This window comes from Helicoverpa armigera, chromosome 14 (genome assembly GCF_030705265.1).
Source record: "Helicoverpa armigera isolate CAAS_96S chromosome 14, ASM3070526v1, whole genome shotgun sequence".
Lineage (NCBI taxonomy): Eukaryota > Metazoa > Arthropoda > Insecta > Lepidoptera > Noctuidae > Helicoverpa > Helicoverpa armigera.
In genome coordinates this window covers 11,981,668-11,996,923 of record NC_087133.1, presented here as the reverse complement: position 1 = coordinate 11,996,923, position 15,256 = coordinate 11,981,668, and the positions used below count along the sequence as shown (strand labels likewise).

General features: G+C 39.6%; 1 protein-coding gene across 3 annotated transcripts in view; it reads right to left on the bottom strand.

Annotated features, from left to right (window-relative positions):
- The window catches only part of LOC110378404 (collagen alpha chain CG42342), a 285,873-nt gene extending 270,970 nt beyond the window's left edge, over positions 1 to 14,903 (bottom strand). For 2 of the 3 annotated variants that reach the window (XM_049837124.2, XM_049837127.2), the window contains exon 1: positions 14,437 to 14,903. In XM_049837124.2, coding sequence (XP_049693081.1) covers positions 14,437 to 14,695 — 259 coding nt within the window. In that variant the 5' untranslated portion in view covers positions 14,696 to 14,903. The remainder of the gene's footprint in view (positions 1 to 14,436) is intronic. The other variant, XM_049837126.2, reaches the window with a different exon arrangement.
- Between the last annotated feature and the right edge of the window lie 353 nt (positions 14,904 to 15,256).

The following is a 15,256-nucleotide window of genomic DNA, read 5'->3' as shown; positions in this document are numbered from 1 at the left end:
CCTCTTGTTTAGGTTAGATTTGCCGGAGGAGGACTGTTGCTGTTCCCAGAATATTGCCTCATCGGCGCGGATGGCTATTGTTGCGCCACACATTTGGGACTTGACGGCTGGGGGGGCCACTGCTGACCCAAATGTTTTCAAAGTTTGGTCAGTTGCCTAAGCACTTTCCTTTTCTGACTTCACGGATGCCGTCTGAGATGAAGTTTGCCGGGGGAGCAGAAATTGTCGGGTTTGTGGCTGAGTTGACGGGGTGTCTGGCTCTGCGCCACGATCGGTCGATCTGTTTGGTTAATCAGGTAGTATGTAAATGCGAACAGAGAGAGTTCATTGTAAGGGAGGCTGACATAGTTGGTTTGACTTTAATGTCTACTAGATATAGTTAGTTGCTTATTGAATGTGAGGATAACGATACCGAGAGAGTTTTGCAATGGACGTTAGCTGCCGTTCTAGCTGTTGATAAGTCGAGAAATTATCCCTATAGTCAACGTGACTCAGTGTTTGCCGGTTGTGCGCGGCGACGTTGACTGTCCCGGACTGGGCGGAAATATCCCAAATCGTTGTAGTGCTAGGTCTGACTTCGGTCTGAAAGTTCGACTCACACAATAGCAGACTAGTAGAATTGGCTGTGTGGTTGTAGTAGGAGGTTTGGTTGTCGAGTCTTTTGTATTGTAATTACCTAGAAAAGGCTATATTAATAGCTGACCTCTCTTTACGAATTCATAGATCTTGATCATAGAGTTGGGCCTTTTGGTAGTCTGACTTCGGGGATCGAATACAACCTTTCAACTAGGAATCCCTTATTTGAATCCGTACTTAGGCCTTGAACAGTAGCTGTTGTCTCCCGGCTAGTCTTTCCAATCAGATAATCGTATACCAGTCGGAGTATTCGAGAAATCCTGTAAAAATTCTACTACTCTTATAACAATAGTAGAATTTTTGGCCAACAGTCAGATAGGGCGAGCAATGCGAAATTTTTAGTGCCTATTTGCGATTGTAGAGAATGATTCGAACGTTGCGCGACGGGCTCGTAGAAGTTCATTATAATCATCATATACCCGTCAGTCATCATCATACTCTTCAGATCGTTGTTGTTGATGTTGATTGAGTAGCAAATAGTACCAGGTTCAGTGCAATATACCGTATACCAATCGAGCTTATATTTTATTTCTACGAGAACGATGTCTTCAGATCTAGCGAGCTTCTTAGTCGACTCTGCTTAGTCGTAGATAGAAATCGAGATACAGCAAACGGAATGATTTAAGAGGAAAATAGCTTCGACAAAACAGCGTTTTAATCTTGGAGTGACAGCAGTGAGATTCTTCTTGAAGAAGATTTTGTTCGTCTAATTTGAGCGGAAGGAACCGAAACTGAATTGTGTAGCTAATTTCTAAGGCTTTTGCTTTCATTGTAATAGACGTAGATAATGATGAGTACGAATAATATGATAGGTATCTTCTATGGGGTTTCTTGCCGATTATTCTCCATGGGAACAACAGTATGGTCCCGTGCAACTAGTGTCGTGAAATTTTATAGGAAATCGCTAAAGTTCATTTGAAACCATCTTATAATGAATTCGAGTAGTAGTAAGAGCACTCGAAAAGTGCTGTAGTGACATACCAGCAGTGTGATTCCATAAGACTTCACTCTAAACTTCGCATCTGAATCCGCCGTGAGTTTCGTGATTGACATTCTCAAACTACACTAGCGCTACTCTTGCGAGCGTGTGAGTTGAACTAAATTAACCCCGAGATTTTGACAGATCAAGTATGAGATGACTGTTAGAACGTTTTGAACCGAATGCGAAGTGAGACTGAATAGCGAAGTGAAATGCGAGTTGTTGTCTGAATTTTATAGAATCGACGTACTGGTGCCCGTGTAAGCTTACTTGAAGTGGCTTGTATTCCAACTAAGGACTCAGGAGGCCGAGACGGCGGCTCACAATCATGGAAGGTATAAGGTGTCATCTGATAATGACGGTGACAGTAACGAATTTCAATAATGTTCTTTGACCTGTACTTATATGACACGACTTCAGAAATGATCATGATGTTCGACTGACATGATTTCAGAAAGTGATGATTGGTGGACTTAACGTAACTTAACTGAACTGGCTCGCAGGGCCGTATTCTATGACATGTGACAAGTGTGACAAACCTTGGGGACTGCCCTGACACGTGACTGGTGTGACTGATTTTAGGATGGCTCTCTGGGTCAATGTTCTGCGACTTGTGACAAAACGAATCATGTTAAGAACTGGCCTTAATGGGTCGTAGGTTCTGGTGACTAACCAACTATTTTGTGTAGACTATGTGAGATTTTATTAAAAAAAAAAAGAAAAAAAGGAAAAAAAAAGTCAAAAAAAAAGTAAGCTAAAAAAAAAAGAGAAAAAGGTAATTAAAAAAAAATGGTTTAATAGTCTCCGGTTGTAATACCGATGAGAATGGTTTAACGGTCTCCGGTTGTAATACCGATGAGAATGGTTTAACGGTCTCCGGTTGTAATACCGATGAGAATGGTTTAACAGTCTCTGGTTGTAAAAAAGGGCTTGCCGGAGCAGCACATTTAAGTCTGTTGTGATTGACCTCGCAACTTAAAGATTTGACTGACTGATTTGACTTGATTTGATGTGACTGAGTATGTCAGGATGATCGAGCAGTTTGCTGTCTTGTTTCCAGAAGACGCTCGAGGACGAGCGTATGTCAGCATGGCCGTGACGGCGCCACCGTCGATGTGTCAACCGTCGATCTGTCAACGGTGGACCTTATATAAAGCGGCGCGCGCGCACGACTCGGGTCATTCGTTCGCCGACCGTTGCCGAGTGCACACCTCCCACAAATTCGTGATAAATAATTGTAGTGACTAATACTGTGTTAATTGGAATAAACCAAGTGATTGTGTGAGAACCCCTTTGTTTTATTTAACGATGTCGGATCCTGACGCCGACATACACAAGTTGTACATACACACACATATACACACGCACACACACACACCCACAATACAATACATCCCCTCTAGCGCGATGCAACAATATAACACTAGGATTAAAATCGCAGCCCTACGTGGACTTTTAAAGCGAAACGTTTTACAAGCTGCTTTAAAGCTTGGATTTTTCTGGAAGTTTGTTACAGCTGGTTTTGATTTTTTCTGAGTATATAAGGATTGTTATCACGCGTGAGATACACACTATGTACTAGATTCAGTTTCTAAAATATTGCAATCGGATTTTGTGTCGCGAATTTAAATGGAAAAATTCACGGGGTAGGATTTTGTGAAAGGTAGTGTACAAATAGTTCACAGTGCATGACAGTATTTAATACCCACTGGAGTATTTTTTTTCAGTGATATTAATTGTAATACCTTGTTAATGCTATTCCGACATACTTCAACCAATATCATAATGAAACATTCAAAACGTAAAATAAACCAATCCATAGCATAGCATAGCTGCACTAGTCAGCTATTCTCCCACAAATTAACTTGTGAGTTAAAACAGCATAACTTTGTGGAATTAGTATGCATTGTGCAGCGTTTGGCTTATCTCGAGAACAATGCACTTGTAACGCTGTTCATATTTGGGAGCTAGTCGCAGCGCCCGGCTTCGCTCGCGGACTTTTCATAACTTCGTTACGGGTGGAACACAATGTCGGGTTTGAGTGTTTGTATGACTGATATGCAATATGCATACATGTACTACTTTATGCACCTTATGTAATTTTCAAATGTCCGAATTGAACATAAATTGTTACTAGCTGTAAACATTTATGTTCTATGCAATGAAGTCATTTTACTGCGTCGTTTATTTTTTTTTTTGGTTTCATAACTTATCTCTTCAAAAAAATTAAGAAGTTTCCTAAACAAGATAAATAGATAAACGAAAATCGGAAAACTATGTTTATGTCATAAAACATTTAATTTCTTAATTTATACGCCTAATAAATATATAACTACACTAAAAACAAGTCTAACATTGGGTACCACTATCAACGCTCACGCTTAGCTCCAATAAAACCTAACTTCACCAGAGTGTCAGTAATTGCCGTCTGATGTCTGTGAGACTACTGTAGTTTTATCATCAGCAATTGTTTCTAATGCCCCTTCTGAAAATTGTATGGAATGATGAATGCAGCGATCTGTCTGCTCGCTAATGTTATTCTACTTTGAGAGATCTAAAGCGTAGTGTGCACAAACGGACTCACTTTTTGAAACGGAATTTCTTGTATGGGTCCTTATTTCTAAAGATATAATAATATGATGAAGTCGCACATTCCGTTTGCTATTAAACGTTTTCCCATAACTCGCGTCACCGCGTGATTTAAGCCCCAGGTTATTTCTCCCGACGACTTCGAACTTTTACGACTCACTTCCCGACGCCAACATTATATTCAGATTTTTACAATTCATGTATCACAAGCTTTACAACCAAACTCAGAATAGCGCAAAACTAAGCAACCTCTTAGAAACTTTATTAAACTAACTTTAAACTCAATTTACTTAAGTATAAGGTGGATATTTGTATATTTTCTTGAAATTTAATTTAAAACTGCGGTGTGCACTTATATCTCGAGGGATTTAGCGTCAAATTGGATTGCTTTTCTACAAGTTGTGCATTTGCATAAGGACAAAAGATGTTAACGCCATTGGTCGGGTACGCTCGTACGTGCGGACGCGGAAATTATGCAAACTGCTGTCTACAATATTTAGATCATAACAGACAGACAGAGGAAAATACTTTTAATGAAATATTATGCGAAAAAACACACAATCCACTACTTAGAATAATGAGAAGGTATCTTTTTTATTCCTAGTGGTATGAAAATTTCATATCTCTTATTTAAAAAATTAAAATAAACGTTAAGTACAGTCCGGTCCACAAAAACACATGGAAATGTTTCGCAAATTATCAAAGTGGAAAATCTGCATCTGCATTTTTATCGCGAAATGCTCTTAAAAATGTTCAAAACATTCCATTTTAAAAACGGTTTAAGAGCTAAGCTTTAAATAATATCAGTCTAAATTAATGCGGAGGAAAATAAATTGTACTCGTGTGCAATTAAAGCTCATTTTGGTTTGTAAATAAACGTATTTACAAGCAAAGCAATGCATGTTGCGCCGAATGAAATATTGAAAATTCCGCAGGACGTGTGTGCAAAACCACTGAATTTTACTCTGCAACCATTTTGATCCTTATTCCTTGTATGGTAAAGGCGATTTTTGTAGTTGCAATCGTATTATATATGTTTTGTACGTGTTTCTACGACTGGCTTTGACACTTGTCGCGATGTTATTCAGTCTTCGTTTAAAAGACCTTCCACATTCTACACATAGCGTTCATGATATAAATTCTACCAGAAATTACTCCTAGAAGAATTTTATTTGTAAAATTGAAACAGATTTTATAGTTTAAAACATAGTTTAGTATTTTTTGATGATATACAAAACTTTAAAGCGTCTCAGCATCATCTATTTTGAGCCATGTTTGAGATTTCCTTATTCTTTGATAAACACATGTTGAGAGTTTATTTTTTTACTCTACTATACCTAATGCAATTTTCTTTCTTCCCACACAATCTCGAAACGAGAAAACCATAGTCACGCCACATAACTTCCCCTACAAGACGCTGCGACATCGCCCAGCTCGTGTGGCAGCACCTTTACATTGAAAAATATTAGAGTACGCCATGACACCAGCTGTCATATTAGCGGCACGTTAACAAATTGCATGTTTAATGTGATTTGTGAGCGACAGAAGCGCAGTGACGCGATTACACTGCTGCTTTTCGCTGATAAATGGTATAACAATGTGTTATTAATGTCGACATGGAGTTGCAAATGGCTCCGTCGCACTTGTCCTTAATTTTTGTGATTATTTGGAATGCTTGTTTGATACCGTGTTTAGTATTCCTGGAGATTAAATCTGACATGTAAAACGTACCTACGTACTGAAACTGTTATCATGTAGCTTTAGCCCTACTTAATAAAGATATTGTGGCATTAGTGGAACTAAGAAATAAGTACTACAAAAAGCAGCTGAAGGTTGTACACAATCCAAAATACCAAATCAAAATGTTAAAATATTTCAAATCTTTAGTGAATGAACACGAAGCAACTTCAAATAGAACAAACTTAATAAAATCAACAAACTCTTACACGCGATTACTCTTCGAAAAATCTAATCAAACAACATTTCAGGCGTACAGCGATAAATCTAAACATTTTTCAAAAAACTTTGAAGCGGAAAAATAGTAAGTGAACGTTTTGAAAGGCATCCCCCGCTCCGAGTAAGCGGAGTCAATTTATTTCTTAAATAAAAGTTTCCACGCGCGGCCACGCCACTTGCGTGGGCCAGCCACTTGCTTTGCTATGAATATGGGCTGTACGCACTAGTTGAATTACTAGTGGCGTTTTTATTTCTCTATTTTAAGCTTTTGTCACTCGAATATTTAAAAAACATAAGATTGTGTGTGTGTGTGTGTTTGTTACTTCTTCACGCGCAAAAGGATGTTGATGAAACTTGGCAGTAAGATAGTTATACATCTGAATAAAATATAAGCTACATTTTATTCGGGTTTTTTCGAGAGGCGGGTGAAACTGTTGTCGAAACCTAGTTATTTCATAAAAGCCTATTTAAGCTTTGGATGAAGCATGAGGAAAATAATGTTAAACATTCACAATACTCATAATTACTGAGAATTACGCCCTGATTTTCGTTTCAGCAGCTAATTACATTGAGAGTAAATTAACTGTTTTCTCTGTAAAATTAAATCTTTTATTTAATTATGATATTTGGCGAGTAAATAATAACTATGTTTCATTTAATTTTGTAAATACTACTTAGAAAGTACTAAATGAACCTATAACTTTCGTGTATATTTCTTTCGTTATTAACTTTGATATCATTGTATTCTAATTAATTGTTATATTTATATTGTCGTGAGCCTTATTGTTTATTCTGTCGCCACAAAAAGTCGCGGCGTGTAACATAGCTAGTGTGTGCACTACATAAGCTGGTCTCTTGCGAGTTTAAGCTAAGTGTATGGAGATTGTGTAACCGCAGCGGTCGACGACGCTTCGTACCCACTACATATGCGTGGTCCTAACAACACAACAAAATAGTTCACTGTTTTAAAAGTTCTTATTCAACTTGCAACGTACTCGTATATTTTTAGAATGCGCAGAGGAAATGAAACTCAATTTTGAAGAGATTTTCAATCGATTGAGCCGAATAGTACCTCAATTTTATCCAAATTCGGAACCTACATATATCTATGGTACAACTACACTCAGCGGCACGGAATTTGGCCCAAACAAACACAAGTAGATATCAGCCCAGATAGCTGTTGTAAATTCTAATTTCATATGGCATATTGTCTGTCCTTTCGTATTTGTTAATTAAAATACAAAAAAATGTGTGTCTGTTTAACTTTTATAACACTAGAAGCAGATTCCGTTGTTGGAACACAAAGCAGAAAGTTAAGTTTAAATTCAGATAGAAATTGCCGAAGTACTAAGCACGTTCCAAAAAAAATTAATGATTATGATCGTTTTTTGTTTCTCTGTTTTCACAATTTGATCTGAAAATTACCCTTACTGCAGCTCAAGTTGCTCAAGTAGTGTTGCTAAGACGTCAAGGGCGTACGCAGTGGAAGATGGTTGGAACTTTAAGTGCACCGCGTATAAGTGAAAGATATGCATAGAAAATGCATGACCAGACTGGCCTTTATACAAGAAGACCAGAAAGTGGGGTGTAAGGTGTTCGTCGGCGCACGACGACCGATTTATCGTACGTGCAATAATGAAAAATCGGTTTCTCACTGCGTTAGAGATACGCCAGCCTTTGCAAACAGCAAGAGAAGTCAACGTCCGTAAGTGCACAATAAGAAGAAGGATAGAGGAACGGAATGTGCGTGCTCAAAGACCAACTCGAGGCCCGGAACTCCTCCCGCACCATCGCGTAGCCAGACTTAGGTTTGCAAGAGAACATGCAAATTGGACGCATGACTAATGGAGTAAAATTTTATGGACCGATGAATGCAGAGTCATCCTAAGAACTCCAGACGGCCGTGAACGTGGATGGGGAAAGCGCGGAGAATGGTTTCTTCCCACCACTACCAAGCAAACAGTCGGTTTTCATGGTGGGTCCATCTTGGTTTTTCGAGGCAGAAGTTCAGAAGCCCGTACTGAATTATTGGTTGTCGAAAGTCGTCTGACAACAGTGCGGTATATTGAAGAGATCCTTCTAAATCATGTTTTACCCTGTCAGGGATTCATAGGAAGTGAAGAATTTCGTATAATGCAGGACCATGCTCGACCTCACACAGTTCTTTGAGTAACCGATTACTTGTTCGAGGTCGGTATTCAAAAATTGGACTGGCCTGCAAGACACCCAGCCATGAATCCTGTAGAACATGTCTAGAACATGCTTAAAAGACAGGTCCGAGCAAGTCGTAACCCATCACGGACTTTCAGTTAACTGAAAAACGCGCTGGTAGCTGCCTGGGAGGAGATCTCCCAGGTGGAGATAAAAACACGATCCAGAGCATGCCAGATCGTATGCAAGCATTCATCAGATCAAGAGGAAGAAACATCCATTATTAAAATTCGATAACTTTCTGTTTTGTTAAAAATGTTGAATTTAAAAGTTTATGGTGATTATTGCGGTAAAGGACTCTGTTTTCTAACTCAATTAAACTTAATGAAAATCCTAATAATTCTGTTGTCTGTTAGTCATTTTCTATTGGAAAATTAGTAAATTAAACAATTTTAAAATAAAAACTCTGATTTTTCATTTAAATAACGGTTATAAGGCCAAAATGTGCTTGGGCCAGATTCCGTGCCGCTGAGTGTATTTCAAATAAAACTTTAGCGATATCTTTTTACTCTTTGTAACTATACTAATTGCAATACAATAATTTGTTAAAGTAATCGTAAATTCTTGTCTCTCGTTTGATATGAATTATAATTTTATACATGACAGCCGATAGCGGCATATTCAACTTAGTCATAACTGTCAGTTTAGTCTAGTCTCTTTGAACAACTAGTTTTAAATCTAGATTTATGAGAATTGTACTAAAATATAGGCTGTGGTTTGTGATTTAATATGATTGGTTTTTATTACTTTGAATATCGTGTACCTATGTTTGTTAAATAAATGAAGACATTTAGAAGGCTTACAAGCATGATGTACAACCAACTACATCGGCCATTTGAAGAGTAGTGTATTTTCATTCACATTCTTTTCTTTCTCCTGCCCTGTTCCCAAATATTACTTGGGGTCGGCGCAATATGTCATTTTCTTCCATTTTCCCCTGTCACTCGTCATACTGACACTCACTCCCTTCCTATTCATATCATCTTTCAGGCAATCCATCCATCTTTTCTTAGGTCATCCTCTTCCTCTCCATCCATCTACATTCATACTTAGCACACACTTTGTTGCATGCGTATCATCCCTCCTCATTACATGTCCATACCACGACAATCTTCTACTTCTCATCTTTTCTGTAACTGGAGCTACTTTCAGACTTCCTCTAATGTAATCATTCCTCACTTTATCCATTCTTGTAACACCACACATCCATCTCAGCATTCTCATTTCTGTTACATGCACTCTCTTCTCGTCCCTCTTTTTCAATGCCCAACACTCCGATCCATACAGGACGACAGGTCTAATGACGGATTTGTAAATTTTGCCCTTCAGTTTGAGGGGCATCCGCGGGTCACAAATAGCGCTAGTTACCTGTCGCCACTTCATCCATCCAGTATTGATCCGATGCGTAACGTCCCTGTTCACCTCACCGTCACTTTGGACGAGTGAACCAAGGTACCGGAAGTCGGAGCAAACTGGTAGGGGCATGCCGGCTAGGGTTATGGTCATGGGTCCCGAAATACCGCCAAAATCACAATGAAGGTATTCGGTTTTACTCCTGCTCACCTTTAAACCCACTGTCTCCAGTCTCAGCCGCCATGCCTCCAGTCTACTCTGGACCTCTGGCCCACTCTCCCCCACCAGAACAATGTCATCGGCGAAAAGCATACACCAGGGTGCCTCCTCCCGTATATCTGCCGTAAGCGCGTCCATTACAAGCAGGAAGAGATACGGGCTGAGGGCCGACCCCTGATGTAAGCCAACACCTACACTGAAGCTGGTGGTAGTGCCCGCTGCGGACCGGACTTCTGTACGGCATCTGCCGTACATCGCTCGGATCAACTGCACATACTTCCCTGGTATACCTTTCTCCTCAAGGGCCCACCACAAAACCTCACGAGGCACCCGGTCATATGCCTTCTCGAGGTCAACGAACACCATATGCAAGTTTTTGTGTGCACCCCTGTACTTTTCGCACAATTGGCGAATACAGAATATAGCGTCCGTTGTACTCCGACCAGGCATAAAACCGAATTGATTTCGTGCGATATCACTCTCTTCTCTCAGCCTCCTTTCAATAACTTTCTCCCACACTTTCATACTATGTGACATTAGCTTTATTCCTCTATAGTTGTTGCAATTCAACACATCACCCTTGTTCTTAAAAATGGGCACCAGGAAACTATTGCACCACTCGTCTGGTATAGTTTCCTCTTGCAACAACTTATTGAAGAATAAAGCCAGCCATTTCCATCCATCCATCTTTAATAATTTCCACACTTCCACTGGTATTCCATCTGGCCCTATCGCTTTTCCATTTTTCATTCCATTCACTGCTAATCTGACCTCATCCTCACATACATTTCTTACAAGGCCCTCGTTCACCGCTTTATGATGGAGCACACCGCTCCACTCATTTTCTTCATTCATCAGTCTTTCAAAATATTCCTTCCACCTACCTTTAATCTCCACATCATTCGAAAGGACCGTTCCGTCTCCATTCTTTACACACCTTATCTGGCATACATCTCTTGTCATTTTCTCCTAGATTTAACCAATCGGTAAAGTCATTTTGACCAGCTGGGCTATCGAGTCATATCCTCGTGCGCTTTTGCCCTTGAAACAGCCACAATCTTCTTTCTTTCTTACATTCATCATATTCAGCCTTTTTCTTTTCACTATCATCATTGTCTTCCGTCCGCTGCCATTCCTTGAATTTCATCTTCTTTTCCTTTAATACACTCTGCACTTCTTCCACCCACCACCAAGTTTCCTTCTCTATCACTCCATTCCCTTTTGATTCTCCTAGAATGCTTCTTGCCGCTTTCCTTATACACGTCGCCATTCCACTCCAGCATTCATTCACATTCTTTTCATTCATTTCTCCCATTTCAATCATCTTATCAACCACTACTTTTCTAAATTCCCGGGCCAACTCAGCCTTCCCCAACAGATGCCATTTGATTTTGGGGGGCCGTCATATTTTCATTCACATAACACATTATAAAAGATGCGAGAGTTCCCAAGCTCTAATAAATCATCTTTTATAGCGCTTGACAATAACTACTGTTGACTCAAAATGTAATACATATTTAGAAGTATCCTTTTAGCGAAAAAGCGTCATATTCAGATTAAATAGAGTCGTAAAAAGCAGTTGTGAGTGCAACTAATCATTGAGCGACCGGCTCATTACTCGCGAGTTGACAGACGAATTTATAAGACGCCATCTTGTGCTTCGCATTTGTCTGGGAGTCTCGTAAATCTATCCAGAGTACAGACAGACATACATGTTCCAGACAAATATGCTGGGATGGGATGGTTTTTGAAGTCTGTTTTGGTATTAATGGATCATTACACCGCACTGCTTATACTTAGGCTGAATGAACTGAGTCGCGCATGTGCGTGCAATGTTGTGTCGCTTAAAATGGTGGATTGATTTAGTGGTTGCACGTATCATTTCATTTACTAAAATCATTTAAGTTCTTTTTTATTTCTTTCACGTTCTTAAAACTTATTAAAAACACATTTTCTTCTATTCAAAATACTTCTGAAATGAATACGATATGATGCCGAAAATTGAAATCAATTAGAACATAACGTAAACTTTGCAATATTGTTCCACAAACAAGCAATTTCTAATTAAAACCAACCAGTTAGAACAGGGATGTTACCCTAACATCCAACATACGTTCCCGAACATCAAACAAACAGTGATTAACATATTTTTACAAAATCAAACGTCGGGTTAAATAAATTATACGCTCGTTTACTTTATAACTTGTCTACACAAATAGCCCCGGGTGTACCCGGGCACACGGGCTGATACACCCGGGTTGGGTTACACCCGGTTAACCGTAACCGGACCCTTACACGGTTCTTTGTTGCTATAAATTTATTGAGCGCATAATTTTATGCGCACTGGTTTCTACGGTTAATTGCGCGGTTTGTATAAACCGGATATGAAGAGGTGAGGAAATGAATGGAATCCTACTGTTGGGTTATTTTTATCCACCTTAAGTAAGTTTCATATACCTAACAAGCTTCGCTATTTATACTTAGCTTCGTACATACTAGTACATAACCTACACCACTTTGCATCAAACTTCACCACCCATGTTAGGATAATGGCTACAAAGTCCGCCTAATAGAATCACTGATAGTCTAACTAAACCTATCAGCAACAATAAAACCAATGAACGAACAGACAGTAAAAGTCTAAAATACAAATAAAGTCGTTTACGCGCACAATTCCTAAACAAAAGTGAAGTAATATTGCAAAAGTAACGCAGTAAAGTGCCATAACGCTCCATGTAACAATTATGGACGCCTCCCAGTCGCCTTGTGGAGGCATAACAGTTATACACTGAAAGTGGAACTTAAGGCACAAGTACTCCATGGAGGGTGCTGGAGAAATGGCCCGGGAGAAGTCAGCTAATATTGCTAAGCAAAAATAATAGTAAACCTAGGATTTGAAAAGGCTTTTTATGCATTGCGACATGAAACGAATTACGCAGTACCTAAGACCAAAATAAAAGCTATGTTTAATTTAAATTAAAACGTCGACGATAATAAAATTTATTTGTATTAACGAACGCAGAGAATATCTCTGTACAAACCAGAATCATTTAGTATTCGTTAGCAATTTAATCGGTGTTGAAATAAAATTATCGTAATGTAAATTACTGCTGCGCTCCAAAACAGTTTAATGTTTGCAGTTGACACCTGCTCTCGGAATAAATTAGATATAGTAAACACTGTTTTCATTTATCAATTTAATGCATTTAGTATTTCATAATTTTCCCAACAACATATAATTTGTACCACTTTAGTATCTTATCTGTTTGAAGACATTGATGTGTTTCAACTAATGTCGGTATTTGAATGGGAGAATTATTAAATTTATCTGAACAATGTTGGTCCCGCTTGGCTGCACTTTCCCAAGTCTCAGCGCTGCTCCGGTCGCCGGCTCGGAACTCGCGGAGGCTTCTTTAGTTCCAGTCCATGGCGCCTCCGATAAGAAGAAGATCGAAGTAACTTTCCGATGCGAGAACTTCAAACAATTAAGCCTTTATTTCGCACTTCCAACAATGAGAAGTAATTAGCGGAGTGCTTGACGATTCCGGCATTTTTTGCAAACGGAACTTTGAAAATACCCCTCTATTGTTCGGGAATTTCCATCAAAGTGAAGTCGAGACCTCGCTGACCTCGGGGGAATCTTATTAACGGAGCGTCGCTTCAATGTTTTATTGGAGCTATTGAGTATCGCAGCGGAGGCTCGACGGAAACAACCAATACGCCGTAGATAACAAATCTTTGAAGCAATTTAAAGGGCCATTTTTAATATCCGCTCGAGGTCAACATCCTTCCCTTCGCACGGCCCTTCCCCGCTGCTCTATGTATCATATTAAATTGAATAAAGGTTGATTTGTAGGCCTGAAAGAACGTTTTCAATACTCCTTATTGAACCATTATGTCTAATGGCTGTGACAATAGAGCATTACAAATTTGTCTCGTCGGCCTAAACTACGTACCGTAGGAGCGTAAGTAGAGGATGGATGTCGGAAGACAATGTAGATCTTATGTTTATCATGGGAAGGTTGTTTTTCGGGTGAATGCGGCAGATGTTCCAATTGAGTTTATCACCGGATATTGTAAAATGGTCGTAGTTAGCCGGTACAATGTGTCGGTAGGCATCGACGGGTCTGCGGCGCGCTCGTGGCCTCCGATTGTCAACCAAACCCGAGGACGGCTGTTCGTGAGCGACCTGCTCAAATTATTTTGATGGGTACGGTACACTTCACAGCTTATGGTATTATGTTAAAAGCGGTTGAGGCGTAATTAAATTTCTTCATAATGAAGTAAACAGAACACCCGGCGCTGAAAGTAACGCCCTACGTTAAATATGACGACGGTTATTATGTCTTATTTTAAAGTAAGATTACAAATTTTAAACAACTTGGGTAGGGTTTCTACAGTTATTAAAATTAAATTGCGTATAATACGTATAATAGACGCATATTCGTAAATTTAAGGTGTAATTTTGGGAAGTATTCTAAATGTTCACTAACCTGGTGGACAGATGCAGTCTCCTACATCCCGCTCCTTCCTAGAGAGCTCGGGTCCCGCGCTGAGGAGCGGCTCCTCCGCCTTGGCCGCTCTCCTGAAGTCCTGGAACTGCTTCTCCAACACTATCACTCGTTGCTCCAAGGTATGCTGCCTATACAAACCGTAACCACAAAGAATAAAAAAGAATCCACAACAACACCACAACACAACAGTATTCAGGACATTTTTGTCACCGTCCTGTCTGAAATTTGGATTCGCCATATTTGATCAGTGACTGATGATCGGAGCGCTGCGGATCATTGTCAAGATCGGTATGGTGTATGGGTAAGGTCGGGCGGGTATGAGTGATGGCACGGTGTGGTGTGGCGAGCCGGTGGGTTGGCACTGGGGCCTCAGCTCGCGCGCTCCCTCGGGAAAGGAAGCGGCCCGTCCATCGTTAACTGCCCTTCTAGTTGTGTCGATTACCGCTCGAGTACCCGACCAAACTTTGATGGACGTGTTACATTGTATGTGTTCCGGATGCTGAGGTTCGAGATTGTTGCGCTTAACTCTTCAATTATTTATGTACCAATGATGTTGGACGGTTAAACGGTGCATGTAGTGATAGTGTACTGTATTCATGTATATATGGTCCAGTTTTAAATAGACAGGAAGCTGTTGTGAAATAGAGAGTGGAATGTTTTAAGTAAAATAGGAAATAGCTTATTTAAGACCGGCTATTGATTTCTATGAACTCATGATAAAGAAGAAATTAAGATTCACCAATATGTGTGCACAAAATAACAATTAATTTAATATCACTACTAAATCCATTTCGTATCA